The sequence below is a fragment of the Phyllostomus discolor genome, chromosome 4, assembly GCF_004126475.2.
Source record: "Phyllostomus discolor isolate MPI-MPIP mPhyDis1 chromosome 4, mPhyDis1.pri.v3, whole genome shotgun sequence".
NCBI lineage: Eukaryota > Metazoa > Chordata > Mammalia > Chiroptera > Phyllostomidae > Phyllostomus > Phyllostomus discolor.
This window is the reverse complement of record NC_040906.2, coordinates 42,269,294-42,289,952: the sequence shown is the minus strand read 5'-3', so window position 1 is coordinate 42,289,952 and position 20,659 is coordinate 42,269,294. Positions and strand designations below refer to the sequence as shown.

The 20,659-nt window shown below is 35.0% G+C and overlaps 1 protein-coding gene across 3 annotated transcripts in view; it reads left to right on the top strand.

Annotated features, from left to right (window-relative positions):
- Positions 1-11,500, top strand: part of DNAJC10 (DnaJ heat shock protein family (Hsp40) member C10) — a 53,949-nt gene extending 42,449 nt beyond the window's left edge. For all 3 annotated transcript variants that reach the window (XM_036023217.1, XM_028509149.2, XM_028509148.2), the window contains exons 16-23: positions 536-637; positions 1,897-2,052; positions 3,026-3,159; positions 4,088-4,141; positions 4,410-4,557; positions 5,751-5,870; positions 7,708-7,812; positions 8,940-11,500. In XM_036023217.1, coding sequence (XP_035879110.1) covers positions 536-637; positions 1,897-2,052; positions 3,026-3,159; positions 4,088-4,141; positions 4,410-4,557; positions 5,751-5,870; positions 7,708-7,812; positions 8,940-8,951 — 831 coding nt within the window. In that variant the 3' untranslated portion in view covers positions 8,952-11,500. The remainder of the gene's footprint in view (positions 1-535; positions 638-1,896; positions 2,053-3,025; positions 3,160-4,087; positions 4,142-4,409; positions 4,558-5,750; positions 5,871-7,707; positions 7,813-8,939) is intronic.
- The last annotated feature ends 9,159 nt before the right edge of the window (positions 11,501-20,659 follow it).

Sequence of the window (20,659 nt, the reverse complement as noted above, 5' to 3'; positions counted from 1 at the left end):
TGTTTTGTACTATAAAAGCTATCTTGAATATAAAGAAAAAATAGCCACATTCTTAGGGCATGATTCATAATTCTTTAACCTAAAGTATAGTTATGGTCACATTAATTATTACTATATTTCTTTATTCATGCTATTCTATTTGCTTGATTTTCTTCTACTTCTAGACAATTAGAATACTTATTAGGGCATCAGAAATGACTTATGCTAGAAATTAGCCTGCTCTTTGCAGCCTCATGCTTCTTAGTTCTGGAGAGTAAAAAGGCACCAGGCCCTTAATTGCCCATGCTTACCTCTCTGTGTTTCATGCCTGTGGATTTTATATGCAACAGAGTACCTATAAATAAGGGTTAGGTACTCATCAGTACCATTTTCTTTGTGAAAGTTGGCCGGGCTAAAATTTTTCAGTCACCAGCCATTTAGCAATGGGTTTTTTCAATCACACTGTTACTTAAATAAAGATAAGCTGGTTATAAATTTGAAACAGATAGGTTAAATGTATAAAATCATGTTCAATTTGTCTTTTCATTCTTAACAGTATAACATCCAGGCTTACCCAACAACAGTGGTGTTCAACCAGTCCAACGTGCATGAGTACGAAGGACATCACTCTGCCGAACAGATCCTGGAGTTCATAGAGGTGGGGTTTTTACTGCTGTTCAATTACAGTTGTCTCACAGACATATTGTAAGTTAATTCTATAGTATTGTGAAGTGCAGAGATACATAAGTTAAGTTCATGGCTATAGATCCGTCTGTGTATGTTTACACTTTGTATAAATAGTTAATCATGTTTAATAACAGGATTTATTTTTTGTGCCAAAATATTTTCTAACAAGAAAATGAATTTCTCAAATTTTACTAATGTTTTATTATAAACTTACTATAACAATAAGTGTGTTTTGTTTATTACCTGGTTCAGTGCCTTGTACACAGTAGACACAGCTATTTATTAAATATGTGAAATAATTTTTCGTAAAGCTTTGCCATACACCGTCCATGTTTTCTCAGATAGAAGCACCATACCTTATTTCTTTTAGGTCCCATATATATGAGATAAGAGTAAGCTCATTATTATCCAGGAAATGTGTGGGGGCAGTCCGACCCAACTCCCACTGGAGGGCCCCTTTCCAGCCTGGGCAGCTATGCCACACCTGTGTGATTATAATCACATGGAAGTGTCCTGTATCTAGAGCATCTTCTGTTTTCCCGCTAATAGTCTTGCTTGGCTAGAGTAGTTAACAGGGTTCTTAAGAATAAAAAATTTTAGCTTATTATTTATGCAATGACCACTCTATTCTCTGTTCTACTCTTCTCTCCCTCCTTCTCCAGAATAATAGTTTTCGGTTTTGATTATTTTCCCCAATGAAGCTAACATCTTCCTTACTATTACCCAATAATGACAGACTGAAGCTTTGTTAAAACAACATCGGAACAAGTGATCTGTAGAGACATTGTGTAGTATCTCCCATCAGAATGGCAGGAAAATAGATGTGTAAGGCTTTCCATAATTAATTAAATAATGGGTCATTTCCAGCCAATCATTGGTTTCAGAACTGAATATGGTGAATGTAGACATCTGGGCAACTCTTGGAAATCCTGCCTCATCTACTCATAATCTTAAATAAAGTTGCCTCTTTATTTTAGTGATACCTAGAAATAGCAACAAAATATACCTTGATTTAAGAAGACTGATAGTCAAAATCCAAACTTAATAAATTAGGGATTATTTCTTCCTTTTAAAAATAATTCACTATAGATACTCTTTAAAATATCCTTAGGTATCTTTTTACCATTCAAAAACAATTTTTTCTAAATGACAGATGCCAACGGTTTGCCACGAATATATGAAAAACTATTTTGTTTACATCTGTTACAATGAAAGCTGTGTTGTCTTTAGGATCTTAGGAATCCTTCGGTGATCTCCCTGACACCTGGTACTTTCAGTGAACTAGTTAAACAAAGAAAACATGACGAAGTCTGGATGGTTGATTTCTATTCTCCGTGGTGTCATCCATGTCAAGTTTTAATGCCAGAATGGAAAAGAATGGCCCGGGTATAGTAAACTAGCTTATTTTAAATCTTACCATTTACTAAGGATGTTTATTGAACAGAATTATTTTGAAACTGAGATGAGTAAGCCTACTTCTAGGTTTTGACTTATTTAATAACAATTCTGATCATACCACTTAGATTCCACTCAGTTTCTGTCTGTTAGGTGAATGTAGAGAATGATTACCCTTTTTGTGTGTCACTGCATACATATTTAACCAGATTTCTGCCAGAGTTGACCCAAAGTTCTACTTTATTTTATAATGAAATGTATCTGCTTTTTTATTTTTAGATCTTAAATGTATAGTTTTTTCACAACTGTAGGACTTAAAAACAAAAAATAGCCTTGATTTATAACACACTGGATTTTTTAAATTTCATTCACATAGAAATAGTGTTATATAACTCATGAAAGATTGGAAAGAAATTATTTAAATACCAGAATGGAAAATGCAGTACTATTTTATATTTATTTCTAATATTAAAAAAAACTTAACAAACCTATGAGTTAAAGTGATTGCTGGTATCTAAACATTTGAGGTAAATACAATTTTGTGCTCTGCTCATTAAAATTTTAAAATTCAGATATGAATCAGAATGCTCCCCACAGCCCATGTCTCCATTTGAAAAAATCAGTCCTTGAAACAGCATTGCGAAGACCTTCCTTAGTTCTTAGTTTTAATACTTTGAATTTTAGAAATATATTATTTTCCCTATGTAATAGGTAGATGAAATCAATTATTTAGTATGCAATAATTGCACTAGGTAGGAACCTAACTACAAAATTAGATTTCTAGTTTATGTTCTATTATATGTGAAGCCCTTACTCATCTTTATTTGATGAAAATCACTGATAAATAATATAGTAACCATCTCATAGTGACAGTTTTTCCTTTGCAAATATATATAAAGTCATTATGAAGGTAAGTTTATTCTTACCACTTTGACCTCTTTGTCTCTTTTTCCTTCTCTTACAGACATTAACTGGACTGATCAATGTGGGCAGCATAGACTGCCAACAGTACCATTCTTTTTGTGCCGAAGAAAATGTTCAGAGATACCCTGAGATAAGGTTTTATCCCCCAAAATCAAGTAAAGGTTATCAATATCAGTAAGTATTGTCTAAAATTTGAAGACATTTATTACAATCATTTATCCAGTTAAAATTTAAAAGTTATCCTGACTAAATAAATGCTAACCCAACAAATGTTTTGGGGAGCCCCTGTTTAAGATAGTGTGAAGGAGAACTTCAGAAGATGGAGAGACAGTTGAGTAGTTCTGCTGTTCATGAAGCTGACAGTCTAGTAAGGAAGAAATAAGAGAAGGAACTAATATTTATCAGGTTCCTGATGAGTTTCAGGCACTATACTAGATCTTTTCTTACATTATTTCTACTAGTCCTCACACATACCCTGAGAAACAAAAATTATCACCCTTCCTATTAGAGAAATCAAAGAGTTTAGGTCACAGCAGCTGAGGTTTGGAGTTGGGGGTGTAAACCCAGTTCTGTCTCACTGCCCATTTTTCCACACCACCACATGGTTTTTCAGGTAGAACACTGACGAAAGAGCAAGGTAGAATATATTGAATATTTAAAAAGTAAAAATGAACCATGGATTTCAAAGGAGTAAGGGATCACAACTCAGAGGGAAAAAATCATGAAATACTGCATTTGTGAGGTAGCTTTTGATGTGGCTTTTAAAAGTGGGTAGGAATTTTACAGACAGTTCAAACCAGAGTAAAGGTTCAGAAACTAAAGCCTCGGACATTGTGAGCTTTGTCTTTACCTCTGGTCTATAGCTGTCCAGCAGGCAGCTAGACACAGGTCGGTCTGGACCACACAAATACATTAAGACTAGTGAAAAATATTATTTGGGAGGCCATGTAAGTAGTGCTTGTATCTAGTTATATATGAGAAGAGAGATGCTAAAGTCATTGGGCTATACTTAATCTCTAAGTTGCTACAATGAGATTGTTTTCTAAACATAGCTAATAATGAAAACTACTATGTACAGCTTAATATTTCTTCTTTTTTGCAGTAGTTACAATGGTTGGAATAGGGATGCCTATTCCCTAAGAATCTGGGGCCTAGGGTGAGTAATTAAAATACATTATTGTATAAAATGGATGTAATGCTATTGACCTTCCTCTTATGTCTGTACTTAAATTTGCTGTGAGCTGCTTGAAATTCTAGCATTTTAAAATATTTAGTAAAGAATTAGAATTCACAAAAATAAGGTTGTGGTTTGTTACACTGTTGTCCTTTGAAGTCATTTTTAACTTAGAAAGTTTTGCCAGTTTTATATTTTGGAAGTTTGCTTTGGTTTTATATAATGAAAAATAATTAATTCCTCACCACAGATTTTTGCCGCAAGCGTCCATAGATCTAACACCTCAGACCTTCAATGAAAAAGTCTTACAAGGGAAAAACCATTGGGTAGTTGACTTCTATGCTCCTTGGTGTGGACCTTGCCAAAACTTTGCTCCCGAGTTTGAGCTCTTGGCCAGGGTGAGTCTGGTCTGGCTACTAAAATAAGTTGTAGTTACATCTATGTTTTAATAATTAGCTAAAACATTTTAAATATTTATTTCTTAAATGTTCCCTCTGAATTTTAAAAACTATTTTACTTTTGTAACTCTAATCTTTGCAGTAGATTTTATTCTTTATTTTAAAAATTAGCTAACACCTTCTCTGCTTTTGATGACATCACCTACCTAACCTTAATAGCCAAAAGCTTCACTTCGTCTGCGTGTTCCCTACTTCCTTTTCCTGCAGTTAGGAAGGAATCCTTTTTTATCGTATTTGTATAAGCTAAAGAGCGTGACAGATCTCCCATCCAAGTACTAACCAGGCCCGACCCAGCTTAGCTTCTGAGATCAGGCGAGATTGGGCATATCCAGGGTGGTATGGCTGTAGATACATGGAGGGTTATCAGCAGGGAGGGGGAAGGGGACGGGGAAAATGGGGGAAAGGTGCAGGGAATAAGAAGCATACATGGTAGGTATAAAATAGGCAGGGGGAGGTTAGGAATAGTGTAGGAAATGGAGAAGCCAAAGAACTTATATGTATGATCCATGGATGTGAATGGTGGAGAATGCTGGTGGGGGGGAGGGGTGCAGGGTAGAGGAGAATAAAAGGAAGAAAAAAATGGGACAACTGTAATAGCATAATCAATACAATATACTTTAAAAAATATAAAACCACTCGAATTTAAAAAAACAGTAAAGTGATTATTCATAGATAAAAAAATAAAAAGAGAAAGAGTGAGAGATCTGACAGGGAGGAGACTGGAGGGTGTAGCCGAAGTAGTCAGCCTTCTACAAGATGAATGCAGACAGAGCTGGAGATATTTGTGCCACAGCGGACAAGGTGTGGTTACCAGGAAGAAGTTGAGGTATTTAGGGTAAAGCTTCTCGGTTTACTTGGTAAGGCAAAGGAGAGTTAGTTTGCTTTTGGAGAGGTAGTGCTGGACAAATAGGAATGTAAAGAGCCAGTAAGAATTTGGAAGCAGTCTTATTCAGAAGCAATCTTTTTTGATTGAATAAAATAAGATTTTTATTGTTACTTATTTTTGTTACTGTTTTTTAAGTAACAAATCCTTAGGTTTATAAAAATTGGAAATTTTAGTTATCACCTTGCTTTGTGGTTGCCAAAATACTTTATGCCAAAGAGAATAGTAAACCATATTTTTCTTTTTTCAGATGATTAAAGGAAAAGTGAAAGCTGGAAAAGTAGACTGTCAGGCTTATGCTCAAATATGCCAGAAAGCTGGTATCAGAGCCTACCCAACTGTTAAGTTTTATCCCTATGAAACGGCAAAGGTATGTACAGGTTTTCCCTCTGTGTTCCTTTCCTTTAGCAGGCCGAGCACTAAAGATTTTTTTTTTAGTCTGAGTAATGCTTTTCTGTAGTTTCTTCTCCCTTTGTCATTATTTTAGTGCACATTACTGAAATAAGGTCTTTTTACATACATACTGCGTGATTTTAAAAGTTTTTTCAGTCCCACTGTTAATACCAATCTCCATTACCTTAAAATTTTTATGCTCACGAACAGCAAAATTACTCAGATGACATACCAAAATAATAATAGTGGTTTTCTATGGGTGATAGAATTCAAGGTTCTTACTTTCTATGCAGTTTTGTATTTCCTACTTTTATAGAATTAACATATATTACCTTTAAAATGAATTATTTTTTACAAGAAAAGACAGTATCCTATTATACTTTTGCATTAGCCTTAGCACCTGAACATTACTATTAGTGGCTTAGACCACAAGGTAAATGTGAGGGTCCCTTGGTTCAGTCATAATTCCTTTTTTGGGCCAATGACATTTTTTCCCCCAACAAAAAACTAGACATCTACCAATGATCTTAAAATTCAGAGGATAACTTCTCTGATTATTAATACACAAGTATCTGTCTGTTCAGCCAGTGTGATTGCTAGCTGGGAGTACTCATGACCTTTGCTATTTTCCCAAGTAAAAGAATGACATTTTTGAAAGTAGAATATTTACTTTGTACTGTATTCATGTTTTCTGGTAAAACATGAAGTAAATTTCAAATATTTTAATATATACTTTTTGAGAAAGAATATCAGATTAAGATCTCATGTTGATAATTATAATACATTTTGAAATAGAGCTAAATAAAGAAATGAATGACGAATTTCAGAAATCTAGAATTGCGAGGCATCTAGATTTTGCAGTAAAGGATTTTGAGTAGTCCAGGAGGCTCACTCTATGTTAAGACAGTCTAGGGTAGACATAACCTGGGGGGAAAGGAGATTAAACCTGAGCCTCAATCTTTCTTCCTTTGACATGACTAGCTCTACTTCCCAGTTCTCAGAGCAGCTGAGAAATTGGCAAGATAAATGGGCTTTTTTGTATAAAATGATGTTGGGGAAATATCAATCTAATGAGCAGTCACAGAAATAAATTATCAGGCCATTGAGGGAGCTCTTTGAAGATGATGTTACCATGTGTCTAGAGGAGTCCATCCAGAGGACAGATTAGTACCTAGAATATCCCAGTCCAAACTGAAAGACAGGCGTGGCATCCAGAAGTCCAGGCCAGATGAGAGGGCCAAAGCAAAATAACAACTGGAATAAACAGAAATACAAACCAAGGTGGGCAGCTTTGCAAAGAAACAAAATCCTAACATACAAATGTGGGGTTCCCTTCACAAGGAAGGAAACAAGTGACTGCAGATCCCAAACAAGCAAGAGTTGGGTACATTGACCTATTCCTATCCCAGCTTTTTAGCCACCTTCCTGCTGTGAGCAGCTGAGAACCAGGGATACACATCGCTTTCCATTGCTACAGTTAGTCACAGTTTTGTTTGTGCCTGTGGTTGTGTTAAACTATGTGATGTGAGTCCTCTGGGCACATCTCCTCTTACACAGCTTAGATGTTGTGAGGCATTTTGAGTTAGCAATGCATCTTTTTCCAAGAACTGATTCACATGTTCCCATAACAGTATCATAGTATTTATTTCAGGTAAACAAGGGTTAACTGTACTTTTGGAGCATTATTTCCTCGAAGAAATTTCAGTTTTGAACACCTGGAACTTTAAGGACTATTTAATCAAGTTTCTTAGATGGAAATGTCATGTTTTAATTAAATACTTAAAAAATTATAAGAAAAGTGTTTTTAATTTTAGAGAAATACCTGGGGAGAGCAAATAGATTCCAGAGATGCAAAAGAGATTGCTAACTTAATATATGAAAAATTGGAAAGTCTCCAAAAAGATGGAAAGAGAAATAAGGTAAGGACTGAGTCTAGAGCTGACTTTGGCAAACAGCTAAACTTATTCTTCCTGTGTTTTATATATGTATCAATAAACAGGTAAAATGAAGCTTCAAGAAAACAGTAAGTAGTTGGAAATGTTTTCTTTGGAAAATATGAGAATCAAGAATATAACCACTAGACACAGAAATGCTTAGGAATTTGGACAAGTAAAGCCATTTAAGAAGAAATCATGTCTGTGGCCAGAAATTACTTAAATTTTGTTCAAATATAAGTCAAGCATGGGCTTAGTAGTAATAAATATACTGGAGCCTCTTGACACATTTGGATAACAAATAGTCTTCTGTTCTTGGTATAGTCAGGATATATTGGAGCCTGTGTTCACCTGGGCCTCACCTTGAGATTTAACCCATCAAGTAATACAACCTTTTTCCCACTGCTCTTTGTAAAGCTGTTTATTTTCGTCGTCTTTAAATCACTGTCATTCTAGCACAGACTCGGACCAAAGAGTCAGTGAATGCTTTCTGAATAGAATTTGATAGATCACCTGGAGGTTTCTTGGATTCTTTCTTGCAAGGTGCAAGGACAAAAGAACAGCACAGCCCCGGAAGGGCCTGAAATCATTAGAATCGCAGGTCCCGATACAGAAAGCCTTCAGGCTGGCTTCTGGAATTATATTTTATCCAAATCTGAAAGTTAGGGAAAAGACTATGGATCTTTATTTTCTTGGTTTCAGTAAACAAAAAATGGTTTTTGTGATAGTTTGTGTAGCTGTATTTTTTTCAACTCATTTTTTAAATTGTGGCTTTTATCTCAAGTTAAACATTTGGAATAGAAAACACTTACTCATAAATCAGAATATCTTAACTGAAATTTACTTAAAGAACACATCAAAATATGACCTTGAAAGCATAAAACTGTAATTGGTCGTGTCTGTCACAGGCAAGTAAAAACCATCTGATACCCTTGTCTCGAACGTTGTCATAGGTTGGTGAGGTGCATTTTGTGTGTGTGATCCATTATATAAGAACAGAAAGTAATTGTTTTGAGAAGGTAAAACTTTGGTTAGTTTATATTGTATTTTGTCTTGTTTTAATACTATAAACTCAAGATTCTTTTTCAATTACTTTTATATTATTATTGAAGGACGAGCTTTAATAATATTGAAGATGAAGAAAAAATGAAAAGAAATTCTGACAAGTGGTGACATCAGAAGACATCATTTTAGACTGTTACTACATTTGTGGTGGGAATAGAAGAACGTTACATTGGACATGTAATTGTACCATCGAAATTCTATACAACATTGGTATGAATGAAGGGTCTGCAAGCCTTTTCTGCTAAGGGTCCGATCATAAATATTTTAGGCTTTGTGGACCATATGCAGTTCTTGGTCACATATGGTTGTTTTGGTTTGGTTTGGTTTGGTTTTTGTTTTGTTTTGTTTTGTTTTGTTTTGTTTTGTTTTACAACCGTTTGAAAAATGTAGAAACCATTCTTAGCTGAGGGCCATCCACTAAAAGGCCACAAGCCACATGCAGTCCTCAGGCCATAGGTTGCTGACTACTGGAGATGGTGTTTGGGCCGGCTGGCTTGAACAGGAGCCTCTGCTAGTACGTGCCAAAGTGGTACAGTGTGAACTTCATCACTTAAAGCATTGTGACTCATCTGAAAAGGGAGAACTTGGTTTTCCGTCACCTGTTCTTCTAGCAATTCTTTAAAATTGATTCTCTAATCATATATTTCCTTTAAAAAACATGATGTGGCAAAATAAATTGATATCCTATTTTCATGATATATTATAGTGAAGATATCTTCATTTTCTTCCCTTACTTAAAGGTTGAATAATTGATTTTAATTTTTCACAATAGAGAAAAAATTTTTACAGTAAGTAAACAAACTCTATAGATTACCACAGCATTCAGAAATATCTGTGGAAAAAAATATGTATAGCAATTAACAGAACACTGTAGAGTATCCCAAATATATCAAGTATTTAGAGTTCTATATTTTAAAGATTTGTCTTAATTTATTTTCTAAGTGTTTTTCATAAAAGTTTTCCCTGTGATAATAAGTAACTTTGAAGCTTCTTTCTAATATTTATGGTTTTGCCTTCTGGACTCTTTTGATGTATACCTTTTGTTTACATTTGCCTTTTATTCGTAGTTGTGTTTTAGTCTTGACTAATCTCTTCATTATTCAAATAGGAAAAAGAACTTTGCAGTTTTATTTCACTATAAGTCACGATGATACTGCAGTCATTCCGATTGTTAATTTACTGTTGGAGGCTGCCATGTTCAGATAAATATTGGCACAATAACAAGTTATTTTTCTAAGAAAATTAAGTATATAAATCTAAAGATGAGACCTTTTAGTTTCTGAGTCATTCAGACTCAGTCCAAATATTGTTTCCTTGCCTTTTAACAAAGCATTGTTAGATATAATTTAGGGTGTATGGGATGGTAAAAACCCCAGCATAACTCTAAAGAGGTCTGTAAATTTAAAAAAATATTCAGTTTTCCCAAAAACCTTTTAGGATTATGCTTTATTATATTGGAAGTTTTTATTTTTTTAATACCACTTTACCTCCTTCCCTAATGTTTCCTTATAAATATTTACAATTACAATTTATAGAAAAAGTAATAGATTTTTTATTTTCAAGTGTAACCCCGTACTTTACAGTCTCTCCCATATTGTTTTTAGTGTATTTCTTACCTCCTTATCTTAGATTTCATTTTACACATGTAGGCACATACAGAAGAATTGCCACTTTGAGCCTTAATTTAACCTTATTGAATTATGATCAGTAATGGCAAGTGCCTTTTATTTATTAAATTTTCAAAGCCTAGAAAATTCTTTAAATTAGCTTGTTTCTATAAGAATCCAAAAATGGAATGCCTGAGGAAGTCCTCGTAAATACTGACTGAGTTACTGTACCAGCTACAGGAACACCAGTGTGCTGGACACTGAGGAGAGTACAGATGGACGTGAAGGCATCGGCCCCATCTCCCAAGTTTATGTCACTCACAGTTCTGACCCTGAATCCATAAACAAGTATATAAGTGACTGTATACTACTGCCTGTAATTCCAAATTTAATTGAAAAACATCTTAAGCAGTACATAAAGTAGTAAAATTATATATCCTATAATTTGGCCTCAGTACATACCTGTGGAATCAGCTTGGAGGCCAGTGCTGCCTGGGAGTCATGTTAAGTACTGTGTATCATATTAGTAATACATATCAAGAGGCTATTCAATCGTGTCAGCGTCGTTGGGTAATTAAAAAACGGCTGACAGAATTAAAGGTTTTAACGGCCGCAGTAGTGCAGTGGAGCACCTCCAAGAGTGCCACATCCCTCTCAGCACCGTTGTGTGTGAGGGTGGCCTCAGGTGACACGGCACGTCTCTAGCAGAGCAGGGTGCATGTTGTCGGGCAGCTGGGTGTGAAAATCAGATGCATTTGATTGTGTGAAACCATTTGGAATTTCTGTTTCTGGCATTAATCATGCTTGCCTATCTCAGTTTCCCAGTTTTTATTGAACATCTTTCCTATCTTTTTTACTTAAAGTATATGATTAAGATGAAGTAAAAATAAAATGAAATAATTATTGTATAATGACTGATATTGTAAAAGTTTTCTTTAAATTGTTTTTTTTGTTTTATGACAGTATGCAAAGCAGAAATTTTCTTTGAAGTACATTCATCCAAAAGGAGTTACTACATTGTTTCCCATTAGACACAGTTACAGAGCTACTTAGTATGGGAAAATTTTTAATGAGGAAGTAATATTTTTTCAAACCCTTTTAACAGAATTTTTGTACAGTAATTAGTTTTAATCCTTATATGTATGAACAAAGTCAGATAAATGTCTTAAATTATACATATATTCAGCCCATCATAAGAGTTAAGAAATAATACAAAGCTTCAATTAACCAAATGCATATTAAACTTTCTATAATGCTTAAAGGAAAAAATTGATTCTGAAAAGGAAAAAGAAATAATATTCCTGGTAGTACATACTCATAGACCAAAACTTAAATATACCCTAATACTTCTGAATAAACTTGTTTTCAAAATGAGTAAGTAATGACAAGAACTTAGGTCAGCCACCAAGCTTAAGTATAAATGTGTTATTGATCATATGTAAAAAATGTTGGGGCTCACGTCATTTATTTTTATGTCGAAGGGTGTTTATGCCCTCATCCTGTCCCCAACCCTCTTGTTCAATGTACTTAAAAAGTGGTAACCAACCAAAATTATGGCTGAAGATGATACCAAACGGGCTCATATTACTGATGAATCCAGGACTATATTATTTAGTAGCCTGCTGTTCTGAATGTTATGTAGTAATCATTCAGAAAGATCTGTGCTAATGTCCTTCCCCCTGTAAAGAATGAATAGGTTCCAGTACAAGATGGCAACACAGGAAGTCCCTGCACTCACCTCCTCTCATGAACACACAAAATCTGTAGCCCCGTACAGAACAGTTCTCTCTGAAGGAAATCCAGAAACTAGCTGTGGGACCTGTACACATCAGGTGAGCAGTAAAATCCTCACAATGAACTAGGTAGGAGAGACAGAGAAACGATTCTTCATTAAACCCCACCTCTGGTGCAGTGGCACAACTAGAACAAAATTCAACTTCCAATTTCTCAGAGGAGCAAAAGGTTTGGATCTTATTTCTGGTGTCCTGACTTTTAAGACTTTGACCTAACAGGCAGGCCCCTCAGCTTTAAAAGGCAGCAGGACCTGTGTCCATGAGACTGACAAGCTTTAATTGTCAACAGGCTTACAAGGACTCATCCTGGCTTACCCCATCCCCCACCCCTACGCCCAGGGCAAAGGCAGCATACTGAAATGCACCCAGTGTTTCCGTGTGAGGGGCCTATTGGCAATCTTAAAGGCTTCAGCTTGAGGGTTTGGCTTCTAATTTAACACATCTAGAATCTGACTGCAGTACTTCCCAGGAACAGAGGCTAGCACTCTGTGTTGTCCCTCTGCCTCACTTGAGGCTGCTGTACTTTCCAGAAAAGGTTTTGCAGACATCTAGCATCCCAGCTTCGGTGACTGCCACACGGGTTTGATCACCTGGTAACCAACTGGAATTATATTTGCTGGTCTCACAGGACTGCAACAAATAAAAAGGCAGCTCAAAACTGAGCTCCCACTCTTCCTCCAGCAGTGGTATTTGCATACTTTTAAAGCTGCTGCCTGAGGGTATGCCTTCCAGTCAGCTAGTACCTAAGTGCTGATTGAGCTCCTCCCCTTTGGGACAATGACAGGTTTTGGCACTCCCTCACCTACCGGGAGCCAACTAAGAACAAAAAGTGCTTCTTTAGACCATCACAAAGGTTTCAGAGGTAGCCAAGAACTACGGTAGACTGAAAAATGAAGTTTATCTCCTACACCACTCCTTTCAGACAGAGAAGTGGCTGTTGTATGCAATCCATAGAAACCAACACAGTCAAGGGAAAAAAAAGAAACAGGTATATGTTCCAAATAAAAATTGATAAAAATTTAAAGCTAAAACTCAGAAAAAGGCCTTAATGGAAATATAGTCATGGAGATGCTCACCAAGATCAGGTCTCACAGCGCATGAGCAAAGTAAAATTTGCCACAGCAATAGAAATGATAAGAATGTACTAAACACAGAGGTGAAGAATACAGTAACTGAAAAATCTGAGAGAGGACCCAGTAAAGTACTAGATGAAGCAGGAAAAAAAGGATTAGCGAACTCACAGGAATTCATCCAATCAGAATAACCAAAAGGAAAAAAGTGAAGAGTGTGTATAGGACATTATCAAGCAGACGGTATTTGCATTAAATAGGTTGCACACAGAAAGAGGCATAATCTTATTTGAAGAAATAATGGCTGTAAAATTCCCTAGCCTGGAAAAAGAAGCAGATATCTAGAGCAGAGAAGCCCATAGAGTGCCAAAGAAGATGAATCTAAAGAGAAACAAGAAGACATAATTAAATTGTCAAAAGTTTATGACAAGGAGAGAATCTTAAATGCAGCAAGAGAAAGACAACCTTTATGTACAAGGAACATGAGACTTCTTTAAGCTGAAACTAAAGAGCATTAATTAGTAACAAGAAAACAAAGTGTAAATATTACAGGTAAAGGTTAATACTGGGAATGAAAAAAGGGTTCTCCAGAAGGTAACCTCACAGGGTGATCTGACCATAAATTTTTAAGCAGGTCATAGTGAATAGTCATACCCGGGGCATATAAATTTTTTAATATAAAGTTGATCCCTGCCTTACACTATCCCTGTCCATTGTTCATGTGCACCTAGGTTAACACACCTTTGATATAAATGTCACCACCCTCAGAGAGCACGTGATCTCTTTAACTGTCCTGTAATCCAGTACCAGCCTTGCTTTCTTCCACCATCATGTAATCCTCCTGTGTTCCCTCCTCAATTTTAAGTGCATAGAAAAAATGCAAAATTGTCATTCTCTGGAGCATTTGAGATTGCTTCTTGTCAATGTCATCATTTTGGCTCAGAGTCTCACAAAAATTCTTTATAGGTTTGGCCTTGGCCAGTGTGGCCCAGTTGGTTGTAGCATGGTTCATATACAGAAAGGCTGCAGGTTCGAACCCCAGTCAGGGCACATGCAGGGAGGCGACCAATGTTTTTCTCTCACATATCTCTCTCTCCCTCTCCCTCCCTCTGTTTCTAAAAGCAATGAAAAAATGTCCTTGGGTGAGGGTTTTTTTTTTTTATTGTTTACAGGTTTGGATGTTTTTTTACATCAGCAATGTATGGTTAGATTCAGAATACTCTAATTTACACTGGTGGGTAAATCATTTGTAAGTCTAGTATGAAAGTTAAGACAAAAGTAGTAAAAATACAATAATTTTTAATAGATACACAAGGCAAAATTATGTAAATTGTGTTAAATACATAAAAGAGGGGCGTAAAGGATAGAGTTGTTTTAAGACAACTAAAGTTAAATTACCAGCATAAAATAGACTTATATCTGAAATATGTTTTATGGAAGCCTTGTGGTAACCACAAGGCAAACATCTGTAGTATACTCACAAAGGTAGAGAAAGGAATCAGACCATATCACTACAGGTAATTACCAACACACAAAGCAAAGCAAGGAGAGGAAGAAAAGGGAGCTACAAAACAACCAGAGAACAATTAAGAGTTCATATTAGTAAGAGCTTAAGTGTCAATAATTAATCTAAATGTAAATGAATTGAGTTCTTCAATTGGAAAGAATAGCAATAATAATAATAAAGGCCAAACTATATGCTGCCCACAAAAACTCACTTCAGCTTCAAGCGTGCACATAGGCTCAAACTAAAGGGAGAGAAAAAGATATTCCACACAAGTGGAAACCAAAAGAAAGCTGGGATAGCTATGCTTACATCAGACAAAATAGACTTTAAGGCAAAAGCAATAATAAGTGACAAAGGAGATTATTACATAATGATAAAGTCATTCAACAAGAGGACATAACATTTATAAAATATTTAGGGACCAAACATAGGAGCACCTAAATATATAAAGCAAATATTAACAAACTTAGCAGTACAACAGGGTCCCCATTTCCATCAATGGACAGGTTATCAAGAAGTTCAGTAAGAAAACATTAGATTTAAATTACATGTTAGACCAGATGGCTTAACAACACAAAATATTGCATCCAAAAGCAGCAGAATACACATTCTTCTCAAGTGCACGGGGGTGGGAGGAGTTGGGGGTGTCCAAAATACATGTTAGGCAACAAAACAAGTTAATAAATTTCAGTTTTGAAATATCAAGCATGTTTTCTGACCATAATGATAAGAGAGTAGAAATCAATTACAAAAAGAAGACCAGAAAAATCACATATGTGGAGATTAAACAACATGCTACTGAATGATCAACAGGTCAAAAAAGAAAAGATTTTAAGAAAGAAAAACTGAAATATACCAAAACTTACAGGTTGCAGTAAAAGCAGTTCTAAGATGGAAATTTATAACAATAAAAAGCCTATATTGAGAAAAAATCTCAAACAACTGAACTATATACCTCAAGAAACAAGGTAAAGGACAAATGAAGCCCAAAGTTAGTAAAAGAAAGGAAATAACAGTATCAGAGGAAATAGAGATAGGACTCAAATAAAATTAGAAGTGATCAAAGAGACTATTGTCAGTAACTACATGTCAACAAATTATATCACCAAGAAGAAATGGAAACAAGTTCCTAGAAACATACAACCTACCAAATTGAACAATGAAGAGAGAAAAAGTCTGAACAGACACATTACTAGTAAGGAGACTGAACTAGTCATCAAAACCTAACAATAAGCAAAAGTCTAAAACCAGATAAACTGTTAAGTTCTACCAAAGTATTACAGAAGAATTAATATCAATCCTCAAACTCTTCCCAAAAATACAAGAGGCAGAAACACTTCCAAATTCATTTTAGGAGGCCAGCATTACTCTGATACTAAAACCAAAGGTCAGGAAGGGAAGGAAGGGGAAGAAAAGGGAAAAAATTACAGGTGAAGATCAGGCTGAATACAGAAGCAAAAATCTTCAATAAATTATCATCAAACTATTAATACTCAAAAGATCATGCACCATGATTAAGTGGAATTTATTTCAGGGATGCAAGAATAGTTCAAAATCTACAAAATCAACAGGATACATCACATTAACAAAATGCAGAATAGAAATCATGTGAGCATCCCAATAGACGCAGAAAAAGCATTAGACAAAAATCAATATCCATTCACTATAACCCTCCACAAAGTTGGTATAGAAGGAACATACTTCTGCATAATAAAGGCCATATATGACAAGCCCACGGCTAGCATCATACTCAGTGGTGACAGACAAAAGCTTTTCTTCTAAGATTAGAACAAAGACAAGAATGCCCACTCATCACTTTTATTCAGCATAGCACTAGAAACCCTAACCACAATTAGGCGAGAAAAGCAAATAAATAGCATCCAAAACAAAAGCAAAATTTTTCTATTTGCAGATGGCATGACATATATAGAAAACCCTGAAGACTGCACTGAAAAACTGTTTAACAAAGTAAAGTTGCATGATACAGTATACAAAAATCTGTTGATTCTATATGGTAGTATCAAAGTACCAGAAAGAGAAATTAAGAACACAAAATCATTACAGTTACATCAAAAATACCTAGGAATAGTTTTTACCAAGGAGGTGAAAGACCTGCACACTGGAAACTGTAAGACATTGATGAAAGAAGTTAGAAAGACACAAATAAATGGAGAGATGCTCCATGGTCATGTGATTAGAAGAAATATACTGCTAAAATGTTTATATAAGCAAAGACACCTATAGATTAAATGCACTCCCCATCAAAATTCCCATGGCTTTTTCAACACAATTAGAACAATCCTAAAATTTGTATGGAACCACAAAATTCCAAATAGCCAAAACAATCGTGAGAAAGAACATAACTGGACACATCACATTCCCTTATTTCAAACTTTATTATAAAGCTGTAGTAATCAACACAGAATAGTACAGGCATAAAAGCACACACAGAACAGAGGAACAGAATAGGAATCCCAGAAATAAGTCCACACAGATATGGTCAATTTTTGACAAAGGAGTCAAGAATATAAAATGGAGAGAGGAGAGTCTCTTCAATAAACGGTGTTGGGAAAACTGGACGGCTACATGTTATAGAATGAAACTCAACCACTACCTTATACTATGACAAAAGTAAACTCAAAATGGATTAAAGACTTAAATGTGAGATGTGAAACCATAAAACTCTTAGAAGAAAACATAAGCAATAAACTCTGACATTTAGCAATATTTTATATATGTCTCTTAAGGCAAAGGCAGCAAAAGCAAAAATAAATTGGATCACCTCAAACTAAAAAGCTTTTGCACTAAAAAAGAAACCATCAACAAAATAAAAGGGCAACCTATAGAATGAGAGAAGATATTGTCAAATGATTTACCCAATAAGGGGTTAATACCAAAATATATAGAGAACTCTAAGAACCCAACATCATATAAACAATTTGATTTTAAAAACAGGCAGAGAACCTGAATAGAAATTTCACCAAAAAGAACATAAAGGTAGCCAAAAGACACATGAAAAGATGTTATCATCACAGATTACCAGAGAAATGCAAAACAAAACCACAGTGAGATGTTTCACACCTGTCAGAAGGGCTATTTTTAAAAAGACAACAAAGAATAAGTTTAGGGGAGAATGTGAAGAAAAGGGTTGCACTGTTAATGCGATTGTAAACTGGTGCAGCCAAGTTGGAAAACAGTATGGAGATTCTTAAAAAAAATTATGAATAAAACTAACAGATCAGCTAGCAATTCCACTTCAAGATATTTATCCAAAGAAATCAAAACCACCAATTCAAAAAAAGATATATGCACCCCTATAATCGTCGCAGCATTATTTATTTACTAGCCAAGATATGGAAGCAATCTAGGTGTCTACTGATAGATGAATGGATAAAGAAGTTTCAGTGGTGTACACACACACACACCACCACATCATCTTTACAATATGTATAATATATAATGGAATGTTACTCAGCAATAAAAAATGAAATCTTGCCATTTGAAACAATATGTATGGACATAGAGGGTATTATGCTAAGTGAAATAAGTCAGATAAATACAAATACCATATGATTTTACTTATATGTGGAATCTAAGAAGCAAAATAAATGATAAAAATGAAACTCAGAAACAGAGAACATTTTGATGGCTACCAGATAGGGAAGATTTTGGGGAGATTGGGTAAAAAAGGGGAAGGAATTAAGATGTACAAATTGAGGGTTATAAAAAACAGTCATAAGCCCTGGCTGGTGTGGCTCAGTAGATTGAGCACCATCCTGAGAACCTTAAGGTTACTGGTTCGATTCCCAGTCAAGTCCTGGTCCCTGGGTTGTGGACCAGGACTTCAGTTGGGGGAGTGTGAGGCAACTCTTCCTCTCTCCCACAACAATGTTTCTCTTCTGCTCTGTCTCCTTCCCTTTTCCTCTCTCTAAAAATAAATGAAATGTCGTTTAAAAAAATAGTCATGGGGTGTCAAGTATGGCATAGGGTATACAGTCAACAAGACTGTAATAACTATGTAAGTTATATAAATGTCCAATCACTATGTTGAACACTTGAAACCAATATAAAATTGCATGTCCACTGTAGTTGAAAAATGAAAAAAATTTAAGTACCTCAGCAATTCATTCTCTCTCAGATAAGTCACCAGAGAACACAAGACTCAATTATATGGTATATCAAAAGGCCTAAATTTAAATCACCCTATTAGGGCTTTAGAAAGGTAATTTAATATATATGAACTATAATAATAAATTCAAAATGCAGAAAATTCCTATCTTACTACAAAGACTAAGTAAATTTTAAAATTTATTTAGTTGATGTGCCTTATGTAAACTTAGAAAAAAACCTAAATGATAAGAAATTTCCACCTCCTCACCAATGAGGGTGAGAAAAGGTAGGTTTCCAATTGTGAGTATGCAAAACATAGTTTGTTCTTGTTTCTGAGCTTATTCATAGTTTGTTATTTATTAATGATTGTATTTCTTCCATATGAACAACTGTTAACCTATTTTTTTCTCACCCTTGTATTCACAATGATCTTCTGAGGAGAGAAGCCATGGCTTCTTGCTTTCTGCTCTGTTTGCAGAAGCCAGCCCTAAAAGTGCTTCCCTTTCTTCACCCCACCCTCAACACCCTCCCCATCTGGCAAACTTCAGAAGGCCATTGTCAACTGAAATAAGACTTGCTATATCTTGTTAGGGATGGAAGCTGAATAGTGGAAAAATAGAGATCATTATACCTTTCTATTTTTTTAATTTCCATAATAAAATTTTTCAATAAATATTTTTTAAAAAACACAATGTTGTCTTTCTCTTAGTGACCTGTTATGGAGAACTTTGAATGGCACATCCATGTAAAATGTATGTGCTAATTAAACCAGAAATGTACTATATTGTTAATTTTTAAAATTAATTTTCCAGTAATTATGATAAAAATTGTTAGCTAGAAGTTATAATTATTTTATGCTTTAAAAGTTGTAGCTGATGGTCTACAAGTTTAATTAGCAACTTTTATAATGCTTAGGGGGTATTATAGTAGATATCAGAAACTTTTTTCAGAAATTAATAATTTTTATTGTACACTTAAAGTAACTTTACCTGTCAAGAAACACCTATTCCTTTGAAGGGAATGTTCTAAAATAATTTTTGTCTTCATAGTTTCTTTCTCTATTAAAGTACCTATGATAGACTTCCCGGAAGGATTTTAATCAGAAACAACATTAGGCACCAGCAGATGGCAGTAAAGATTAAAGCAGAGACACAGAAGGTATTTCATTCTTAGAAAATGCTGTTTCTACCTAAGTAGTGAATGAGAAGTCACACAGCCTAATTGGTTTTTGTTTTTCACCAAAAAGACCCTGAATGTCAGTCACATATATTTGACTATGAGGAGTTATGAAGAAACTAACACTGCATTTTGATCCAAAAATTTATAATCTAGCCCTCGCTGGTATAGCTCAGTGGATTAAGCTCGGGCTGCAAACTAAAAGGTTGCCAGTTCAATTCCCAGTCAGGGTACATGCCCAGGTTGCGGGCCAGGTCCCCAGTTGGGGCCACATGAGAGGCAACCACACACTGATGTTTTTCTCCCTCCTTTTCTCCCTCCCTTTCTCTCTCTTTAAAAATAAATAAACAAAATCTTTTTTTAAAAAGTTTATAGCAAATAAGAAATGTTCAAATGTGTGAATGACGTGAAAGAATAAATTCAAGAAAGTCGTATAGCCACATATACTACTATGGACACATAAACATACATACATGTATTGAGGCTTGACCATGAATTATTTCC